The 23,783-nt window shown below is 34.0% G+C and overlaps 1 protein-coding gene across 1 annotated transcript in view; it reads right to left on the reverse strand.

The window, feature by feature from the left end:
• Nucleotides 1–20,755, reverse strand: part of LOC125649863 (peptidoglycan recognition protein-like) — a 30,312-nt gene extending 9,557 nt beyond the window's left edge. Inside the window, exons 1-4 of the mRNA XM_048877694.2 lie at nucleotides 20,578–20,755; nucleotides 8,418–8,470; nucleotides 7,661–8,285; nucleotides 7,332–7,430 (exon numbers count right to left, since the gene is read on the reverse strand). Of these exons, the coding sequence (XP_048733651.2) occupies nucleotides 7,332–7,430; nucleotides 7,661–7,970 (409 nt within the window). The 5' untranslated portion in view covers nucleotides 7,971–8,285; nucleotides 8,418–8,470; nucleotides 20,578–20,755. The remainder of the gene's footprint in view (nucleotides 1–7,331; nucleotides 7,431–7,660; nucleotides 8,286–8,417; nucleotides 8,471–20,577) is intronic.
• Between the last annotated feature and the right edge of the window lie 3,028 nt (nucleotides 20,756–23,783).

Here is a 23,783-nt window from a genome sequence, read left to right on the forward strand (position 1 = left end):
GGGGGTCTAGCACTTAATCGATCAGTCAGCTACTTTTCACAATATCCAACCCCACCCATTTCCATCTACATGTACTTTGCTTGTGTTCCTAACATTTTAGGGAGACCTAGAGACAGTTTATACCTGCAAATTGTTTCTCACGTTCTAGTAATTTTTATTCCTATACTCAGATCTGATTTTAAATCTTTAAAAAAGCTGATTTAAAGGTTACTCCCTATAGGCCAGGGGCCTGCGGTAAATGGTGCAAAATCCTGTATTCCGAGCATTTCCTGGCACTTTTTTTTTTACTTTTAAATTGTCTGTTTCTTAAACAAAACTTTTATGTTACATATAATTTTTAACAATTTTAAGTGATACTTGTATCTGACGAAAATATCGTAAATATACATCAGCGTCTCGTCTTATTCATCTTGGAATTAAATGATGTACTGGTGTTGATAAATTTGAATGATGCTATTACATGTAAGTATCCACCTTTCATATCCTTTCGACGCAAAATCTCGTTAAAATTGAACAACTTAATGTTTTTGGTTAACAGAGGGGGGGGGGGGGGGGGGGGGGGGGTCCCGGACCCTCTGGACCCCCCCCCCCCCCCCCCTGTACCCGCCCTTGCACCATTCCATCACATGTTGCACCTCTTGCCTCAACAGATGTTTCTCGTTTTTTAAATAAGAAAGTAGATTTAAAAAATTATAATAGCCAATAAAAAATCAATGCATGACTTCGGGGAGGGAGATAAGGAGTGACTGCAAAAAATTAAACCAAGGTATGTATAAACAATTCTCAAGAAACGCATACTAGTATTTCTACTGAAAAAATTTAATCAGCTCGGAATCTCTATACAGTTATTCATTTTCCCTCTTTTTATAGTACGCACTGATTTATAACCTAAACTTGGAAAATTTTAGGGGGTTGGGGTGTTTTCACCCTGAGAAAACCATTGTCAACCGAGGCGTAGTCGCGGTTGATAATGGTTTCTCGAGGGGTGAAAATTTTCAATGTTACCATCAACTGCATGCAATATTTGTTTTATTATACTGAATGTTATAAAAACAACAAAGCAGAAAGACTTACGTCTGTTGACATTTGATCAATCACTGTCATGCGATATTTCGAATATCGATGCGGGTATTTGCGCTCAAACGACGTCGTCTAGCAATCTACGGCGAACCGTACGCGCATAAATTTGACGCATGTGGTAATTTTTATAATATCACCCGTTGTCAAGTACTGTTACCCGTTGCTAGATACTATCACCGTAGAGGGCGTGCTTTCTGTTCTCACAGGGTAACAATATGTTTTTTCAAATGATTCTCGACCAATCAGATTCGAGTATTTTACATGAAAGTATACTAATATATAAATATTGCATGTAGTTGAGGGTAACATTGAAAATTTTCAACCCGAGAAAACCATTGTCAACCGAGGCGTAGCCGAGGTTGACAATGGTTTCTCGAGGGGTGAAAATTTCAATGTTACCCTCAACTACATGCAATATTTGTGTTATTATACTGAATGTTATGTAAACTGGAAAGCAGAAAAACTTACGTCTGTTGACATTTGATCAATCATTGTCATGCGATATTTCGTATTTCGATGCGGGTACTCGCGTTTATTACAAACGCTCAAACGACGTCGTCTAGCAATCTACGGCGAACCGTACGTGCATAAATTTGACGCATGTGATAATTTTTTTTTATAATATCACCCGTTGTCAAGTACTGTTACCCGTTGCTAGATACTATCACCCTGGGGCGCGTGTTTTCTGTTCTCAGAGGGTAACAATATGTTTTTTCAAATGCTTCTCGACCAATCAGGTTCGAGTATTTTGCATGAAAGTATAATAAATTAAAATTATTGAGTGTAATATGTGGCAATAGAAAAGTTTGTTCCCATCGAGCGTCAAGACTGATTTGAACTGATCAGCCCTACGCTGGATCAAGTCAATATCTAAGCATGATAATGTACGGTATATGATAAATGGTTTATTGTTTTTAATCATATACTGTATCGTACATCTGCAAAACATAAGCAGTTAGTTATTTTCGGGGGGGGGGGGGGATAGGCATTTTGGTACCCAATTGTAAAAACCTCAAATTCTCATTTTTCAAAAAAAACAAACGAAGAATCAGGTACGGAAACAATTTTTACTTTACTGGTCAAAAAAGAAGAGGGTCAGAAATCAGGAAAACTCACAACATATTTTTCGTATAAAAAAAACTTTACTATGGAAAGTTATATATTTTTAGAATCACTAGAATTAAGAAAAACTCTATGTAGATTTCGAATTAGTGCATATAACCTTCGAATTGAAAGAGGAAGATATGAATTTATAAAAACCAATTCTGGCCAGAAGATTTCTTTAGAAAGAAACAAAAGAATATGTTAATTATGTAACCTTAATTGTGTAGAAGATGAATTTCATTTCCTCACCGATTGTCCATTCCATGTTGAAGAGAGAAATATGTTTTTTAATGGTATATACAAGCTCAACAAAAAATTTATCTATTTAACAAATAAGGACAAATTTACTTGGTTGATTATTAATGAAGACAAAGCAGTAATTGTCAAATTGAGTGAATATTAGTTCAAACTTTCAGAAAAAGAAGTGATGCTTTAAAACAGCAAAAATCATTATAGTTTATTATTCATATGTTGGTATAATACTGATATTGTCCATTTACTTGTGTATACACATGTTTAGCAATTCATATATATGTATGTACTCGTTTCCCCAACATGCTACATCCACATGTAGTTTGCAGTCCATGTAACCTGTAGCTACATGTAATGTTGTAAACTTTCTTTCTTTTTTGAAATTTCCTTCTTTATAAATTGTCTTGCTGTTATGCCCTCTGGGCCCAAAATTGGAATAAAACTTATCTTATCTTATCTGTAAGCATGAAAAAGTACAGTATATGATAAATATAATACTATGTGCCAAAATCCATTTCATATGGCATGCATGTATAAACTCTCGAGCCCCATATCAACCCTCGGGCCTTTGACCTACGGGCTGATATGGGGCCACTCGGGCTGATATGATATACAGTGTATCATATGGTTTTTTTCTATTGACTGCATGGATATTGATAATTACTATCTATTGGGGTGAAAATTTTTGCTGTGTTACAATATATATGATTAGTAGTTTTTTGTTAAATCTGTAAACAATTTTGCAACTAAGAAAGTTAACGCTGTTTTTCTTTTTATTTAAAGTTATGATAGCAATGGTTCCTTGACAGTCATTTTAATGAAAATGTTTTGAATGGTAAATCTTGGTCAATAAAAAATTGTTCAGCATCGACTTCAAATTCTGTGCATCATTGGGTTTCAAGTGTTATAAATTATCATAATGTATCATGTTCATTATATCCCCGTAACTAGACAAGATATGACCATAAAATGTTCAATGATTTTACAAAACAATATTTCCGTTTCCATTCCATTCCATTTTCTGTTCCGCGTTTTACCAAAACCCCAATTAATCCCCACTTCCTTTCACTTTTGATGTCCGTACGAACAAATTTATCGCACTGCTCATTCCGGGGTATGAACTGAAATAGAGTAAAATACACCTTCTTAATCTTACCCATATCCCATGTACATGTACAAGAATTTCGATCCATACATGCATGTGTTTCTTGTCTTCCTTCTCAGAAAGTGGTTTTTTTTTGTCTCATCAACACTTATGGGAAAAGAGTACCAATTCATTTCCCATAGACCTCAATGTTAACCTTTGGCCCTCTCACTAATTAACTATATCGATTTTAAACAAATGACCACAAACATTTCAAAGTTCATTCCAAGTGTTGATAAAAAATGACAAAAAATATATAGGGTCCCGTGCCTTTTATAGGCCATATTTGTACTTTTTAACAACACATAGCAATCTGCAGTAAATTACACACTTCATTTTAAGCACACCCCTACCATGGTAATTTCCTCAGTCATTTCTCGATTTTGTGCGATAATGTTTCATCCTGACAATTAATTTGAACCTCTATAATATTTCTTTCAATTCCAAATAATTTCACTTTTGATATTAGCCAATCACGCAACACCTAGACATTTATACCTCCGCTCAATCTTGGGGTAAACTGCGTCCGGGTTACGCATACGGGGGTTTGGTACTCTCATTCCTTATAGAGTAAGGGGTACAGCTTAAGGTGGGTCGATCCTCATGTGACTTATCAATATTAATGGTTAAAAGTGGAAAAACTGTATTAATGTCCACTCAATATAGTTTAATCTAATCAATAACCAAAGAAAATGTATATGTTGCCACCCTTTTAAAGATGTCAGACATACAAAAACAGAAGTATATATCAACATAAAAAAATTGCACATTTTCGTTGAACAGAATGATGAAAATTAATAAAAACTTGTTGAAATGACAAATTTTAAATGTCAACAGTTTAAGAAATCTGATAATTCATAGATATAACATGTCTTACGGCGTGACCGTGCTTGAGAGCGAAGCAAAAAGTATTGGCATTAGTATCTATATCCTAAACAAGACAAAAATCAACCCAAAGTTAGCATGAGGACAGAGCTTCATCAAAGCATCCTAATTTTGGACATTTGATCCGCCTATAGAATTGATGTTACAATGTCCATAGTACTACTATAAGACATCATGGTTTTCTAGAATTGTATATTTGTTTTTACGCTGTTCAATATATCTACTAGTTGAAAAATAAAACACCATACTTAAATTTTAGTCCCTGGGGTAAGGGATCTTCGATGATTCCGAACCCGATGTTTATTCGCTAAGTGTAATACGTTATAAAAGAAAGTTGGAGGAGCGGATCTCAATAAATAAAGAGAGTAACATCACCATTTCTTCACAGTAGTACAGTGGTTGGAGAGGACCACTAATACCCTACCACAAAAATTTCAGTTCCCGGGGTAGGGGTCTTCGATGATTCCGAACCCGATGTTTATTCACTAAGTGGAATGCGTTATGCATAAAACTTGGAGAGGCGGATCTCCGTAACTAGAGAGAGTAATATCACCATTTCTTCACAGTGGTGGAAAAAGACCACTAATACCCTACCACCAGAATTTCAGTCCCCGGGGTAGGGGTCTTCGATAATTCCGAACCTCATGTTTATTCACTAATTGTAATGCGATATGCATAAAAATTGGAGGGGCGGATCTCCGTAACTAGAGAGAGTAACATCACCATTTCTTCACAGTGGTGGGAGAGGACCACCAATACCCTACTACAAAAATTTCAGTTCCCAGGGTAGGGGTCTTCGATGATTCCGAACCCGATGTTTATTCACTAAGTGTAATGCATTATGCATAAAAATTGGAGGTGCGGATCTCCGTAACTAGAGAGAGTAACATCACCATTTCTTCACAGTGGTGGGAGAGGACCACTAATATCCTTCCACAAAAATTTCAGTCCCCGGGGTAGGGGTCTTCGATGATTCCGAACCCGATGTTTATTCACTAAGTGTTCTGCATTATGCATAAACATTGGATGGGCGGATCTCCGTAACTAGAGAGAGTAACATCACCATTTCTTCACAGTGGTGGGAGAGGACCACTAATACTCTACCACTAAAATTTGAGTCCCCGGGATAGGGGTCTTCGATGATTCCGAACCCGATGTTTATTCACTAAGTGTAATGCATTATGCATAAACATTGGAGAGGCGGATCTCCGTAACTAGAGAGAGAGTAACATCACCATTTCTTCACAGTGGTGGAGAGGACCACTAATACCCTACTACAAAAATTTCAGTCCCCGGGGTAGGGGTCTTCGATGATTCCGAACCCGATGTTTGTTCACTAATTGTAATGCGTTATGCATAAAAATTGGAGGGACGGATCTCCGTAACTAGAGAGAGTAACATCACCATTTCTTCACAGTGGTGGGAGAGGACCACCAATACCCTACTACAAAAATTTCAGTCCCCTGGGTAAGGGTCTTCGATGATTCCGAACCCGATGTTTATTCACTAAGTGTACTGCATTATTCATAAACATTGGAGGTGCGGATCTCCGTAACTAGAGAGAGTAACATCACCATTTCTTCACAGTGGTGGGAGAGGACCACTAATATCCTACTACAAAAATTTCAGTCCCCGGGGTAGGGGTCTTCGATGACTCCGAACCCGATGTTTATTCACTAGGTGTAATGCGTTATGCATAAAAATTTGATGGGCGGATCTCCGTAACTAGAGAGAGTAACATCACCATTTCTTCACAGTAGTGGGAGAGGACCACTAATACCCTGCTACAAAAATTTCAGTCCCCGGGGTAGGGGTCTTCGATGATTCCGAACCCGATGTTTATTCACTAAGTGTAATGCGTTAGTTAAAAATGTCTGAGGAGCGGATCTCCATAACTAAAGAGAGTAACATCACCATTTCTTCACAGTGGTGAGAGAGGACCACTAACACCCTACCATCAAAATTTCAGTCCCCTGGGTAAGGGTCTTCGATGATTCCGAACCCGATGTTTATTCACTAAGTGTAAGGCGTTATGCATAAAAATTGGAGGGGCGGATCTCCGTAACTAGAGAGATTACTATCACCATTTCTTCACAGTGTTTGGGGTTGGTAACTGGCACCCCATCCTTATAATTCCAGTGTGGTGTTGTTTTATGCATATAGAAATTTGAATTGCGAACTGCGTTCTGGAATGCAGTTCACTATTGAATTGCGAATAGTGAACTGCGTTCCAAAATCTGAAAGCCGAGTAAAGAATTGAATGGATAAAGTGAGCACCAGCTACTACTTTCTTAAAATTTCTTCATAAATATTCTTATGTACAAACATTTTCAGTAAGTTGGGTAGTTAGATTTTCGAATATATTTCATCAGGTATTCAATGAATTGAATATGTGTAATAAAGTGTAATAATGAAGCAAGAGAGAGAGAGAGAGAGAGAGAGAGAGAGAGAGAGAGAGAGAGAGAGAGAGAAAGAGAGAGAGATTTTATTACTGATTAACTTTGATGATTTGATGGTTGATCCTGCTCTCTAGTATATATTCGTCTATTCACCTATTGTTATTCTTTTCTAGTTAGGATTTTTAACCTCACACTTACAATATAATACTATAAATTTTCACTTCGACTCGATGTGGCATTATATAAATCCGTGAGTGCTAACAAACATTTCTGTTTCCTATGGTGTATACTTTTCTTTCTATGTGTTATAGGAAGAAATATCGAACAGTTCTAAAAGCTGCATTTGTATATATACCTACGTTATTTCATATTATATAGGACCTACGATTAAAGACAATGCACAGAATAAGAAATATCTTTCAGATATTGTAATTTTTTCTGTGTTCCAGTGTCAGGAATACTTATACCAGAGAAACATCGGTGAATATCAGCTTCACACATTTCTCTCGCATCCCCCTGTCTTTCAGTGCACTTAATTTCGTTGTCTTCATCATGTTTTTCTTCATCTGAAAAATTAAGAATACACAATTTGATAAATCCTCTCTCTCTCTCTCTCTCTCTCTCTCTCTCTCTCTCTCTCTCTTGTATTGTGAAAATCATGGGGGGGGGGGGGGGAAACCAATAAATATCTTTTGAAAAAAAATGCTTATTACTTCTTCACTAACGTAAATGTTAATGTACTCTTTTAAAAATCTGTCCCTGCATGGTACATGTGTATGAATAGTTTAGTATTTACTTTTCGAGAGTTCTTGTGTGTTGCAATCCAGATGTCCTGTCTTTATCAAAGCAAGGGCTGAAGAATATGTTGGATTATATTCTCCAGGAAAATTAAGTTCCAAATTTCTAACACTTTGTTCAAGGTCTTTCCAATATTCCTTAAACTTTTCATCAGACATTTGACCGTTTGTAGGATGACAACACACGTTTCTGATTCGCTTTATTCGCTCTATGCTGGCGCTGTTAGAAGTGTCCGATTTAGCTGGGTCCCTACCCCATCCATTCACCGGAGCTGGGATCTTCCATTCACCGGAGCTGGGATCTTCCATTCACCGGAGCTGGGATCTTCGTCATATTTCTCAAAAGAAAGTACAGAAGGCTAAGATCAAACTTTTCGTAAGTTCCATCAAACAGTTTGGTTGTTTTTTCCACCATTTTCTTCAACTCTGGTTTACGCAGAAGCAGGGTTTTTCGAATTTTAAACTCCAATAGAAACTGTTCTTTCGGAATTTCATTTTTGAAGAATTCGCGAAACAAATCTGTGCATGGACCGTATACTGCTTCCGTCAGCGTTAACTCTTTGGATGCATTTGAACTGGTCATACTCGAAGGAGCATTTCAACACTAAAATCAGTAATGGTAATCTGTCAAAGAAAAAATAAAGGTAGCTAATTACTGACAATTTGTTACACAGGGCATTCTTAGATGTAGTTTTAAAATATGTATAGTGTTGAAAGTTTCTTAATCAATGCTTATAATAATTACATAATAAATACCTGAGGAGTCTTAATACTTCAATGTGGATGGTGTTGTCCTTTTATCTTCTGAACTAAAATAAATGGTAAAAAATAAACTAAACTCCAGGAATATTTACAAAAGTGTATTTTCTAATGGATAGATGGTTTGATTATCGTTCTTAGAGCGTTCTGATGACGTCTTTGATCGTGCAATTTATTATATTTTTACCTGAAAATAACCCTCATTACATCAACTTTAACCAATTTGATTAAATGCACTTCTTTTAAATTCCAAATTTCAATTTGCTTTTTAAACATGTTTGTTTAGACAAACACCCGTCAAACGCTTGAGCCTTACTAATCATATAATTGAAATGTTTGTCATGCAGAATCATTGTTTCGTGAGCGATGGGTATAGTAATATGCAAATTAATGTGTCTTGCGTGATTCTTGTAACTTTATTTGTTAATAGTCACGTGACTTCTCAACGATTGTTTTAAGATAGCATTTGTACCAAAGTACCCGCCTCCATCCCCACCACACGTCATCAATATTATATCGGTATATCTACCTGTATAGAGATATAATTTGTGTTATTTTTCCATTAAGCTGCCATAACCAGTGGGTAATCTTAACATGTTTTAAGTATGAACAGAGTTTACAATTTTTGTTGTGGCAGTACTCTCATACTGGGGATTCTTTTACGTGTACCATGCATCGGGGGGTTGGCGAGGAGGGGTTGGCTTCTAATATTCAACCCAGCATATAAAGGGTGACTGAGCCAGTTGTAATCCGATATTGTTATTAGTATATATATGAACAAGTGAAGAGAATCTTATAAATCCCATAAAGAATACAAAATTAAGAGAAGAAGGGATTAGGTGTGTAGAAGGAGTGTACATCCCTTGTTGACCAGTTGCACCCGCCGTGAGCCCTATATCTTTATCACCCGTATTAAAAACAATATGTAAAGAAAGACCTGCCAATTGTTATGAAACGCACCAGACAACATTCGACCCAGTGAAAGCTTGTTTTAGCAATTTAGATCATTATAACGACCATAGAATTTAGATCATTATAACGACCATAGAATTTAGATCATTAACGACCATAGAATTTAGATCATTATAACGACCATGGAATTTAGATCATTATAACGACCATAGAATTTAGATCATTATAACGACCATGGAATTTAGATCATTATAATGACCATAGAATTTAGCAGGGGCGGATCCAGGCATTGTGGTTAGGAGGGGGGGAGGGCACCGCCACTTTATGAGGCAGTGGGTCCAGGGGGAGAAGCCCCCGGAAGCTCCTGGACTTTACAGATTTTATGGGGCTTGAAATATTTCTCCTATTTAGTAATTTGTACTATTTTCTATCATTTTAATTAGGTGAAATTAATAAAATGACCCAAATTTTAAGGTTTTTTTTTTTTTTTTTTTTTTTTTAAATTAATAAGTTCTCCCAATAAAATAATTCAAGAAATCAAAAGATTTTGTAATTTTTTTCTTCGGCAGTGGAAGAAATTATTGTTTCTTTTATCGTTTAATACATTTTCCGAAACAAGATACCGCGATTTACCTTAAATTTGAAAATTTTATGGGGGGCGCGCGCCGACTGTGTCCCCTCTAAATCCGCCACTGTTTCGATTATTATAACGACCATAGAATTTGCTATAGTTGTAGATACTTACTTAAACTTAATTTAGTTTGTATAGTTTAGAGGAAATGGACGTTGGTATTCGATACGTGCCATTGACAGAGGGACTACATGTACATGTACATTCATGTAATATTACATCATCAGCGACTTATACATTAATTGCAATACATATTAAGTAAATTGTTTAGATCGGTAAAGTTGGCTACTAGTAACCAGCTACTAGTAACTGGCTACTTAAAAAGAGAAAAGTTGGCTGCTAGTAGCCAGCTACTTGAACCAGGAAAAGTTAACTACTAGTAGCCAGTTACTAGTAGCCAGCTACTAAAAGTAAGAAAAGTTAGCTACTCGTAGCCAGCTACTACAAAATATAAAAGTTATCATTACTGATAGCTCGCTACCAGATAAAGGTTAATGAGTTTGAAAATTATTATTTATCAGATTTATTTCTAAAGAGGACGAGGAGTCGTATGATATCTCATGCCCAATTACATAACGTTGCAATGCAAAATACGAATAAACTTTTTCAACTGAGTGTTTACTTTAAAAGTGATACGGATTGAATTCAGACGTTCAATCATTTGATATACATCCATTTTGAGATATCTGCTACTTTTACAATTTGATTCGAGTTACCCTGAAATTTCAACATAAGTGTGAATACCGTAAGAAACTTTATGTTTGACTTTATGTTTGTATTAGATATCTGACGCATTTACGACTATACATATGGCAAGAAGTGATAGATGGTGTTTTGGTACGCCACGAATTTTCAGATATCGCTCTTTAGGAAATCAGTTACTTATACATTTTGATTACCGGTACAATGAAATTTCAAGATCCGTGTGAATACCACAAGGACCTCCGTGTTTATATCATATATTTAACTAACTTACAATGATACGTATGGCGAGTACCCGGTAGTGATATTGGGTATCGTGATATGTCATCAATTTTCAGATATCACGCTTAAGGAAGTCAGGTACATATATCTTTTGATGGCAGGTAAACTGAAATTTCAAGTTTTTCGCAAATATCTTAAGGAACTCCGAGTTCGTATTAGATAACTGACTAATTTACAATTATCAAAGTGAAGAAGAGTGATATTAGGTATCTTGATATGCCATAAATTTCCAGATATCACGCTTAAGGAAGTCAGCTACTTATACCTTTTGATTGTAAGTAACGTGAAATTTCAAGTTTTCTACCAATATTTTCAGGAACTCTGAGTTTGTATTAGATATCTGAGTGATTTACAATTATCAAAGTGAAGAAGAGTGATATTAGATATCTTGACATGCCATAAGTTTCCAGATATCACGCTTAAGGAAGTCAGCTACTTATACCTTTTGATTGCAAGTAACGTGAAATTTCAAGTTTTCTACCAATATTTTCAGGAACTCTGAGTTTGTATTAGATATCTGAGTGATTTACAATTATCAAAGTGAAGAAGAGTGATATTAGATATCTTGACATGCCATAAGTTTCCAGATATCACGCTTAAGGAAGTCAGCTACTTATACCTTTTGATTCCTGGTAACCTGAAATTTCAAGTTTTTCATAAATATCTTAAAGAACTCTGTGTTTGTATTAGATACCTGACTAGTTTACAACTATCCATGTGAAGTGGAGTGGTACTAAGTATCTTAATATACCATCTATTTTCAGATATCACTCTTAAGGAAGTCAGCTACTTATACCTTTTGATTGCAGGTAATCTGAAAATTAAAGTTTTTAGAAAATATTTTAAGGAACTCCGTCTTTGTTTTAAATATCTGGTTAATTTACCAATTCACATATGACAAAATCTGATAATAGGTATCTTGATATGCCATCAATTTTTAGATATCACGCTTAAGGAAGTCAGCTGATTATACCTTTTGATTCCTGGTAACCTCAAATTTCAAGTTTTTTATAAATATCTTAAAGAACTATGTATTTATATTAGATATCTGACTAATTTACAACTATATAAGTGAAGAAGTATGATATTAGGTATCTTGATATGCCAACAATTTTCGGATATCATACTTAACGAAGTCAGCTACTTATACCTTTTAATTCTAGGTAACCTGAAATTTCAAGTTTTTCATAAATATCTTAAAGAACGCCTTGTTTGTATTAGACATGTTACTAATTTACAACTATCCATGTGAAGTGGAATGGTATTAGGTATCTTGATATACCATCAATTTTCAGATATCACCCTTAAGGAAGTCAGCTACTTATACCTTTTGATTCCAAGTAACCTGAAATTTCAAATTTTTCATAAATATCTCAAAGAACTCCTTGTTTGTATTAGATATGTTACTAATTTTCAACTATCCATGTGAAGTGAAATGGTATTGGGTATCTTGATATGCCATCAATGTTCAGATATCACCCTTAAGGAAGTCAGCTACTTATATCTTTTGATTGCAGGTAACCGAAATTTCAAGTTTTTTGCAAATGTCTTAAAGAACTCTGAGTTTGTATTAGATATGTTACTAATTTACAACTATCCATGTGAAGTGGAATGGTATTAAGTATCTTGATATGCCATCAATTTTCAGATATCACCATTAAGGAAGTCAGTTACTTATACCTTTTGAATGCAAGTAACATGAGATTTCAAGTTTTCTACCAATATTTTAAAGAACTCTGAGTTTGTAATAGATATCTGACTAATTTACAATTATCAAAGTGAAGAAGAGTGATATTAGATATCATGACATGCCAAAAGTTTCCAGATATCACGCTTAAGGAAGTCAGCTACTGATACCTTTTGTTCCTGGAAACCTGAAATTTTAAGTTTTTCATAAATATCTTAAAAAACTCTGTGTTTGTATTAGATATCTGACTAGTTTACAACTATCTATGTGAAGTGGAGTGATACTAAGTATTTTGATATGCCATCAACTTTTAGATATCACCCTTAAGGAAGTCAGCTACTTATACCTTGTGATTGCAGGTAACCTGAAATATTTCAAGTTTTTCATAAATATCTTAAAGAACTCTGTATTTGTATTAGATATCTGACTAATTTACAACTATCTACGTTAAGAAGTATGATATTGGATATCTTGATATGCCAACAATTTTCGGATATCATACTTAACGAAGTCAGCTACTTATACCTTTTGATTTGAATATTCAAGTTTTCATAAATATCTTAAAGAACCCCTTGTTTGAATTAGATATCCGACCAATTTACAACTACCCACGGGAAGTGGAGTGGTACTAGGTATCTTGATATTCCATCAATTTTGAAATCACCCTGAAAGAAATCAGCTACTTATACCTTATGATTCCAGGTAACCTGAAATTTCAAGTTTTTGATAAATATCTCAAGGAACTCTGTGTTTGTACCAAATATCTGACTAATTTACAATTATCCACGTGAAGAAGACTGATATTAGGGATCTTGATATACCATCAATTTTCAGATATCGTGTTTAAGGAAGTTGGCTACTTATACCTTTTCATTGCAAGTAAACTGAAATTTCAAGTTTTATCAAATATTTTAAGGAACTCCATGTTTGTTTTACATATCTGATTAATTTCTCAATCCACATATGACAAGATGTGCTATTAGGCATCTTGATATGCCTCAATTTTCAGATATCTCCGTTAACAAAATTAGCTACTCATACCCTTTCAATCCTAGTAATCTAAAATTTCAAGTTTTCCGTACATATCTTAAGGAACTCTGCGTTTGTAATAGATATATTATTCATTTACCATCTCATATATGACAAGGAGTGATATTATGTATCTTAATATGCCATCAATTTTCAGATATCATGTTTAAGGAAGTCAGCTACTTATACCTTTTGATTCCAGGTAAACTGAAATTTCAAGTTTTTTCATAAATATCTTAAGGAACTCTGTGTTTGTATTAGATATCTGATTAATTTACAAATATCCACGTGAATAGGAATAGTAGGTATATCGATATGCCATCAATTTTCAGATATCAACCAAAAGGAAGTCAGCTACTTATACCTTTTGATTCCGTGTAGCCTAAAATTTCAGGCTTTTTCGCAAATATCTTAAGGAACTCTGTCTTTGTTTTATAAATCTCATTAATTTACCATCTTACATACGACAAGGAGTGAGATTAAATATATTAATATACCACCAATTTTCAGATATCACGCTTAAGAAAGTCAGCTACTTACACCTTTTGATTCCAAGAAGCATAAAATTTAAATGTTTTAGCAAATATTCTAAGGAAGTCTGTGTTTGTATTAGACATCGTATTAATATACCAGTAAACATATGACAAGAAGTTACATAAGGTATCTTGATATACCATTAATTTTGAGATATCACGCTGAAGGAAGTCAGCTACTTATACCTTTTGATTGCAAATAACCTAAAATTTCAAGTTTTTCGTTAATATCTTAAGGAACTCTGCGTTTGTATTCGATATCTGACTAAGTTCCAACTATCCACGTGAAGAGGAGTGATATTAGGGATCTTGATATGCCATGAATTTTCAGATATCACCATTTAGGAAGTCGGCTACTTATACCTTTTAATACCTCGACACCTGAAATTTTAACTTTTTCATAAATATCTTAAGTAATTCTGCTTTTGTATTAGATATCTGACTGACTTACAACTATCCACATAAAGAAGAGTGATATTACGTATCTTGATATACAATTAATTTTCAGATATCACCCTTAAGGAAGTCAGCTACTTATACCTTTTCATTCTAAGTAACCTGAAATTTGAAGTTTTACGTAAATATCTTGAGGAACTCTGCATTTGTATGAGATATCTGACTAACTTACAACCATCTACGTGAAGAGGAGTGATATTAGGTATCTTGATACCTATTATCATACCTCTTCACGTGGATAGTAGTTTACTAGTCAGATATCTAACAGAAACACAGAGTTCCTTAAGCTATATACAAAGCACATTAAATTTCAGGATGTCTGGAATAAAAAACTATCAGTAGCTGACTTCGTCGAACATGATATCTGAAAATTGATTGCATATCAAGACACTTCATATAAAGCCCTGTAAAATCGGCAAAGATAAATTCGTCAGATATCTAACATATCTATCTGAAAATTGATGGCATATCAAGATACCTAATATCACACCACTTCACATGGATAGTTGTAAACTAGTCAGATATCTAATACAAACACAGAGTTCTTTAAGATATTTATGAAAAACTTGAAATTTCAGCTTGCCAGCAATCAAAAGGTATAAGTAGCTGACTTCCTTAAGCGTGATATCTGGAACTTATGGCATGTCAAGATACCTAATATCACCCTTCTTCACATTGACAATTGTAATTAGTCAGATATCTAATACAAACAAGGAGTTTCTCAAAATATTGGTAGAAAACTTGAAATTTCATGTTACCTGGAATTAAAAGGTATAAGTAGCTGACTTCTTTAAGAGTGATATCTGAAAATTGATGGCATATCAAGATAGCTAATATCAGTCTTCTTCATGTGGATAATTGCAAATTAGTCAGATATTTAGTACAAACACAGAGTTCCTTGAGATATTTATGAAAAACTTGAAATTTCAGGTTACCTGCAATCAAAAGGTACAAGTAGCTGACTTCCTTAAGGGTGATATCTGAAAATTGATGGCATATCAAGATACCTAGTACCACTCCACTTCACATGGATAGTTGTAAACTAGTCAGGTATCTAATACAAACACAGAGTTCTTTAAGATATTTATGAAAAACCTAAAATTTCAGGATACCAGAAATCAAAAGGTATAAGTAGCTGACTTCCTTAAGGGTGATATCTGAAAATTGAAGGCATATCAAGATACCTAATACCATTCCACTTCACATGGATAGTTGTAAACTAGTCAGATATCTAATACAAACAAGGATTTCTTTAAGATATTTATGAAAAACTTGAAATTTCAGGATACCAGGAATCAAAAGGTATAAGTAGGTGACTTCCTTAAGGGTGATATCTGGAAATTTATGGCATGTCAAGATACCTAATATCACTCTTCTTCACATGGATAGTTGTAAATTAGTCAGATATCTAATACAAACTCAGAGTTCTTTAAGATATTTGCAAAAAACTTGAAATTTCAGGTTACCTGCAATCAAAAGGTATAAGTAGGTGACTTCCTTAAGGGTGATATCTGGAAATTGATGTCATAACAAGATACCCTGTACCACTCCACTTCACATGGATAATTGTAAATTAGTCAGATATCTAATATAAATAAGGAGTTCCTTAAAATATTAGTAGAAATCTTGAAATTTCAGGTTACTTGGAATCAAAAGTTATAAGTAGCTGACTTCCTTAAGGGTAATATCTGAAAATTGATGGCATATCAAGATACCTAATACCATTCCACTTCACATGGATAGTTGAAAATTAGTCACATATCTAATACAAACAAGGAGATCTTTAAGGTATTAAATAAAAACTTGAAATTTCAGGTTAGCTGCAATCAAAAGGTATAAGTAGCTGACTTCCTTAAGGGTGATATCTGGAAATTTATAGCATGTCAAGATACCTAGTATCACTCTTCTTCACTTTGATTATTGCAAATTAGAGAGATATTTAATACAAACTCAGAGTTCCTTAAAATATTTGATAAAACTTGAAATTTCAGTTTACCAGCAATCAAAAGGTATAAGTAGCTGACTTCCTTAAGCGTGATATCTGGAAACTTATGGCATGTCAAGATACCTAATATCACTCTTCTTCACTTTGATAATTGTAAATTAGTCAGATATCTATTACAAACAAGGAGCTCCTTAAAATATTGGTAGAAAACTTGAAATTTCATGTTACTTGCAATCAAAAGGTATAAGTAGCTGACTTCCTTAAGGGTGATATCTGAAAATTGATGGCATATCAAGATAGCTAATATCAGTCTTCTTCATGTGGATAATTGCAAATTAGTCAGATATTTAGTACAAACACAGAGTTCCTTGAGATATTTATGAAAAACTTGAAATTTCAGGTTACCTGCAATCAAAAGGTACAAGTAGCTGACTTCCTTAAGGGTGATATCTGAAAATTGATGGCATATCAAGATACCTAGTACCACTCCACTTCACATGGATAGTTGTAAACTAGTCAGGTATCTAATACAAACACAGAGTTCTTTAAGATATTTATGAAAAACCTAAAATTTCAGGATACCAGAAATCAAAAGGTATAAGTAGCTGACTTCCTTAAGGGTGATATCTGAAAATTGAAGGCATATCAAGATACCTAATACCATTCCACTTCACATGGATAGTTGTAAACTAGTCAGATATCTAATACAAACAAGGATTTCTTTAAGATATTTATGAAAAACTTGAAATTTCAGGATACCAGGAATCAAAAGGTATAAGTAGGTGACTTCCTTAAGGGTGATATCTGGAAATTTATGGCATGTCAAGATACCTAATATCACTCTTCTTCACATGGATAGTTGTAAATTAGTCAGATATCTAATACAAACTCAGAGTTCTTTAAGATATTTGCAAAAAACTTGAAATTTCAGGTTACCTGCAATCAAAAGGTATAAGTAGGTGACTTCCTTAAGGGTGATATCTGGAAATTGATGTCATAACAAGATACCCTGTACCACTCCACTTCACATGGATAATTGTAAATTAGTCAGATATCTAATATAAATAAGGAGTTCCTTAAAATATTAGTAGAAATCTTGAAATTTCAGGTTACTTGGAATCAAAAGTTATAAGTAGCTGACTTCCTTAAGGGTAATATCTGAAAATTGATGGCATATCAAGATACCTAATACCATTCCACTTCACATGGATAGTTGAAAATTAGTCACATATCTAATACAAACAAGGAGATCTTTAAGGTATTAAATAAAAACTTGAAATTTCAGGTTAGCTGCAATCAAAAGGTATAAGTAGCTGACTTCCTTAAGGGTGATATCTGGAAATTTATAGCATGTCAAGATACCTAGTATCACTCTTCTTCACTTTGATTATTGCAAATTAGAGAGATATTTAATACAAACTCAGAGTTCCTTAAAATATTTGATAAAACTTGAAATTTCAGTTTACCAGCAATCAAAAGGTATAAGTAGCTGACTTCCTTAAGCGTGATATCTGGAAACTTATGGCATGTCAAGATACCTAATATCACTCTTCTTCACTTTGATAATTGTAAATTAGTCAGATATCTATTACAAACAAGGAGCTCCTTAAAATATTGGTAGAAAACTTGAAATTTCATGTTACTTGCAATCAAAAGGTATAAGTAGCTGACTTCCTTAAGGGTGATATCTGAAAATTGATGGCATATCAAGATAGCTAATATCAGTCTTCTTCATGTGGATAATTGCAAATTAGTCAGATATTTAGTACAAACACAGAGTTCCTTGAGATATTTATGAAAAACTTGAAATTTCAGGTTACCTGCAATCAAAAGGTACAAGTAGCTGACTTCCTTAAGGGTGATATCTGAAAATTGATGGCATATCAAGATACCTAGTACCACTCCACTTCACATGGATAGTTGTAAACTAGTCAGGTATCTAATACAAACACAGAGTTCTTTAAGATATTTATGAAAAACCTAAAATTTCAGGATACCAGAAATCAAAAGGTATAAGTAGCTGACTTCCTTAAGGGTGATATCTGAAAATTGAAGGCATATCAAGATACCTAATACCATTCCACTTCACATGGATAGTTGTAAACTAGTCAGATATCTAATACAAACAAGGATTTCTTTAAGATATTTATGAAAAACTTGAAATTTCAGGATACCAGGAATCAAAAGGTATAAGTAGGTGACTTCCTTAAGGGTGATATCTGGAAATTTATGGCATGTCAAGATACCTAATATCACTCTTCTTCACATGGATAGTTGTAAATTAGTCAGATATCTAATACAAACTCAGAGTTCTTTAAGATATTTGCAAAAAACTTGAAATTTCAGGTTACCTGCAATCAAAAGGTATAAGTAGGTGACTTCCTTAAAGGTGATATCTGGAAATTGATGTCATAACAAGATACCCTGTACCACTCCACTTCACATGGATAATTGTAAATTAGTCAGATATCTAATATAAATAAGGAGTTCCTTAAAATATTAGTAGAAATCTTGAAATTTCATGTTACTTGGAATCAAAAGTTATAAGTAGCTGACTTCCTTAAGGGTAATATCTGAAAATTGATGGCATATCAAGATACCTAATACCATTCCACTTCACATGGATAGTTGAAAATTAGTCACATATCTAATACAAACAAGGAGATCTTTAAGGTATTAAATAAAAACTTGAAATTTCAGGTTAGCTGCAATCAAAAGGTATAAGTAGCTGACTTCCTTAAGGGTGATATCTGGAAATTTATAGCATGTCAAGATACCTAGTATCACTCTTCTTCACTTTGATTATTGCAAATTAGAGAGATATTTAATACAAACTCAGAGTTCCTTAAAATATTTGATAAAACTTGAAATTTCAGTTTACCAGCAATCAAAAGGTATAAGTAGCTGACTTCCTTAAGCGTGATATCTGGAAACTTATGGCATGTCAAGATACCTAATATCACTCTTCTTCACTTTGATAATTGTAAATTAGTCAGATATCTATTACAAACAAGGAGCTCCTTAAAATATTGGTAGAAAACTTGAAATTTCATGTTACTTGCAATCAAAAGGTATAAGTAGCTGACTTCCTTAAGGGTGATATCTGAAAATTGATGGCTTGTCACGATACCCAATATCACTACTCGCCATACGTATTGTAGTAAGTTAGTTAAATATATGATATAAACACGGAGGTCCTTGTGGTATTCACACGGATCTTGAAATTTCATTGTACCGATAATCAAAATGTATAAGTAACTGATTTCCTAAAGATCGATATCTGAATATTCGTGGCGTACCAAAACACCATCTATCACTTCTTGCCATATGTATAGTCGTAAATTCCTCAGATATCCAATACAAACATAAAGTCAAACATAAAGTTTCTTACGGTATTCACACTTATGTTGAAATTTCAGGGTAACTCGAATCAAATTGTAAAAGTAGCAGATATCTCAAAATGGATGTATATCAAATGATTGAACGTCTGAATTTAATCCGTATCACTTTTAAAGTAAACACTCAGTTGAAAAAGTTTATTCGTATTTTGCATTGCAACGTTATGTAACTGGGGACAATTGAGCATGAGATATCATACGACTCCTCGTCCTCTTTAGAAATAAATCTGATAGACAATAATTTTCACACTCATTAACCTTTATCTGGTAGCGAGCTATCAGTAATTATAACATTTATATTTTGTAGTAGCTGGCTACGAGTAGCTAACTTTTCTTACTTTTAGTAGCTGGCTACTAGTAACTGGCTACTAGTAGTTAACTTTTCCTGGTTCAAGTAGCTGGCTACTAGCAGCCAACTTTTCTCTTTTTAAGTAGCCAGTTACTAGTAGCTGGTTACTAGTAGCCAACTTTACCGATCTAAATTGTTTAACTACCGGTATATCAACATGTATGTGTATTTTGTGTATTTAGCCTGATGAACATGACCTAGCAGCATTGTACTGGGGACCCGATATCTCTTACCTTACAACATTAAGCCGTAGCTTAAAACGAGTGTTTTCAGGTGACCATGGTAATGCTTTGGTCAGTAGGTCCTGTGTATTTCTCTTTTTTCCTGTTCCCTGCTCGGCTGATCGACTTGGTGTGGAACGATGACAATGGCTAACAAGTACGCAGTTCTAGTAAGTACGACACACCATTGTTGTTAAAACTTTATATCATGGCTGGTTATTACGTACAACAAAGAGTTTAAATGCACTATTTACAAATAATTGGTTGATAAGTTTTGCTTGCAATATTACCTAGAAAAATCTATTCCTAAATTGTACAAAGAAGGCATCTCCAAAATAAGATTATCATCACATAATTTATCCATAGAAACTGGCAGACATAAAAATGTACCACGTGAAAAAAGATTTTGTAAAAAATTGAGGATGAATATCACTTTTTGTTAGTATGTCCTGTATATTGTTAGATTAGGGCTTAATTAGTGGAAAAAGATTTACTGGAGTAAACCCTCCATGTTCAAATTTATACAACTATTAAGTGTGAACAATGTTAAAGAACTTTGTAACTTAGTAAAATTTATTTGTAAAGCTCTTGAACTAAGAACAGTCTATAATATGTAATTTGTATCGTCATTCTCCTTTTTTACTATCATTATACTATTGTATTTAGATCTGCTAGATATCTTTGTAAGAATCGGCCGTTTATTTTCAGCTTTGTAATTATTATGCATGTTCAATTTTGTTATAATGCAGTAAGATGTATGTCTTTCGCAATAAAGAATTCTTATTATAAATGTATACCACAAACTCATTAATATGTAATCCCTCATCAGAAAGTAGAATGACTATTGAACTGAGTCATTGTGTGATCTCGTAACTTATCTGCTGGGCGATGCTACATGGCAACTCGAAATAACTCCATTCCAGGTTTCAATTCAATTCAATGGATCTCATTACCATTATGCAATGGTATACAGAGATATAACACACAAAAAGCTGTTACATACACATCAGTAAATAATACATGCGTGTAATAAAGTATTTATCAAGTAAACAAAAACAATCCTGCTATTATTAATGTGAAGTATGGGCATTCTAGGTAGGGGGCACATTCTATTTATTTTCTTAATGAAAGTATAGAGTTTTCTAATATAAAAAAATCCAACCCAAAACCAAACCAAAAAACCAGTAGAATACTGTACTTGAGTATGTCGCCTTCTTGCAAAACGTTTGACAATCACAGAACCACGACAATACGATTAGTGTACATTTATCTTTTACATTTATTATAGAGAAAAATTATTTGTATAGTGTGAAGATTTTCATTTAACTAATATTTCATTGACATAAACAGCTGTTACAGGCCAACAAAAACAGAAATATGTTGAATTCATGAAGACAACATTTGAACAGTGTAAGTGTCACGTATAGAGTATAGGTACTGTATTGCTGACAGAAGTTGTAGACAGACCTGATAAACAAAACACGATTCCCGTTCCCTTAAGTACTTTTGACAAAAATGGTGTTTCATAAAAAAAATTCACGCTTCTAATTCAATCAAGGGATTTACTAGTATTTACCTTTCCACGCTCTAATACATTCACTTTAAAATCCTCTGCCTCATTTTGGCATATTTTATTGAATAATCAAACGGATTGCAGACAAGTTCTTTAAACGTAATGGCCCCTCTCCTTAAATATTACAATATATACATGTAATTCATCATGCGCATTGGATACAACATTCTATTTGAAGCAAGGTTAAATAACATAGAACACAATAATTACTTACATCTACAGGATTCATGAACAGAGGCAAAAATATTGGTATTGGTTTGTAATGACAAATTTGCCTTACCCCAAAATAGTGGGTTGGTATGCATGTTGACAAACTCAATTCCGAATAGTCGATTGAAAAATATATATTTCTAGCATAATGTGTAAACAAGCAAAATGGAAATGGTACACCTCATTTTTACCACAATTGAACAAATAGGACTATTAGTAATGTTACGCTTGTGTAAATCACAGTGGAGTAAACAGTTATATCTTAGTTTAGTGTGTGTATGATATTGGTATAGCGTTTAAACCAAATGAAAAGTTTATTTCGGTGTTGTACTTGGATACATTTTCAAGTTTTGGGGGAACAGTATCGCGAAAATATTTAGGTACGTTTCCAATGTAAATTTAAAACATCGTAGTCATTTTTACGACATAGGCCAAGATTTTAAAAAAGTTTTCCAGCCAGTTTCGAAGTACAGTGATTCTTTGGAAGCAAAAACAGGAAGACCAGTAACAACTCTAGCTGCAGATAAGTTTTTTCAGCGTCTGGTATAGAGCAGCCATCCCGGGCCAAACAGTTGAAGCATATTCTACTGAATGTAATGAAAGGAGTGTATTTAACTTAGCGAAATTTGCCCTGCCCATTTAAATTTTTTTTCAAAGGCCATTTTTTTTGGGTAGGAATTGCTTACAATACTATCAATATTCTCAGAGCAACGGAGGTTGTGTGACACTAACAAGCCTAAATCAAATGGCTGTGACCTGGAACACACCCAAGTCGTTCACCTTTACAAAAGAATTAATTAGGGTGTGACTCATTTAATAGGACCCTACCAACAACATACTTGTCTATTTTGTAATTTTGTGGTCTTTTAAAGTTCTAGCTTACTAAATATAGTGTAAAAATGTAGGATTATTTTTTATCTGCTTTTCACCGTTTGACAAACTGACAAAAGTGCATATAAAAAGATTTCTAGAGATATGTATCGAATTATTGGCACATCATACTTTCATAAATAAATCTTCACTTATTGGGAGAATGCGTTTCGCAATGATTTTAAGGTATTCAATATATATATTCATATTCAAAAAGTATGAACGCGCTCTTTGAGACAATTACAACGAATCTTCGACAAAAATGTCAGGGATGTTAGAATTAGCACCATGAAACAGAGCAAACTAGTTCGATCCGGTTTTTTAGTACCACCTGTCCGTGTGATCATTACCAAATATGGAGCGTCATCAAGGTGAATTGGTGCATTGGCTGTTCCGTTTAACGTAACGAATGGGTCAACCATAAGCTATTTTAGTACTTAAATCTAGTTTATATTTCCAAATAATACATAAAATATAAAAATAAACAATAAAATGTCTTTCTTTGTTTCATCGGGTGAAGAAGGTAGCAGTCATTGCAGAATCCCCCCCCCCCCCCCCCCCGCAA

The sequence above is a fragment of the Ostrea edulis genome, chromosome 5 (genome assembly GCF_947568905.1).
Source record: "Ostrea edulis chromosome 5, xbOstEdul1.1, whole genome shotgun sequence".
NCBI lineage: Eukaryota > Metazoa > Mollusca > Bivalvia > Ostreida > Ostreidae > Ostrea > Ostrea edulis.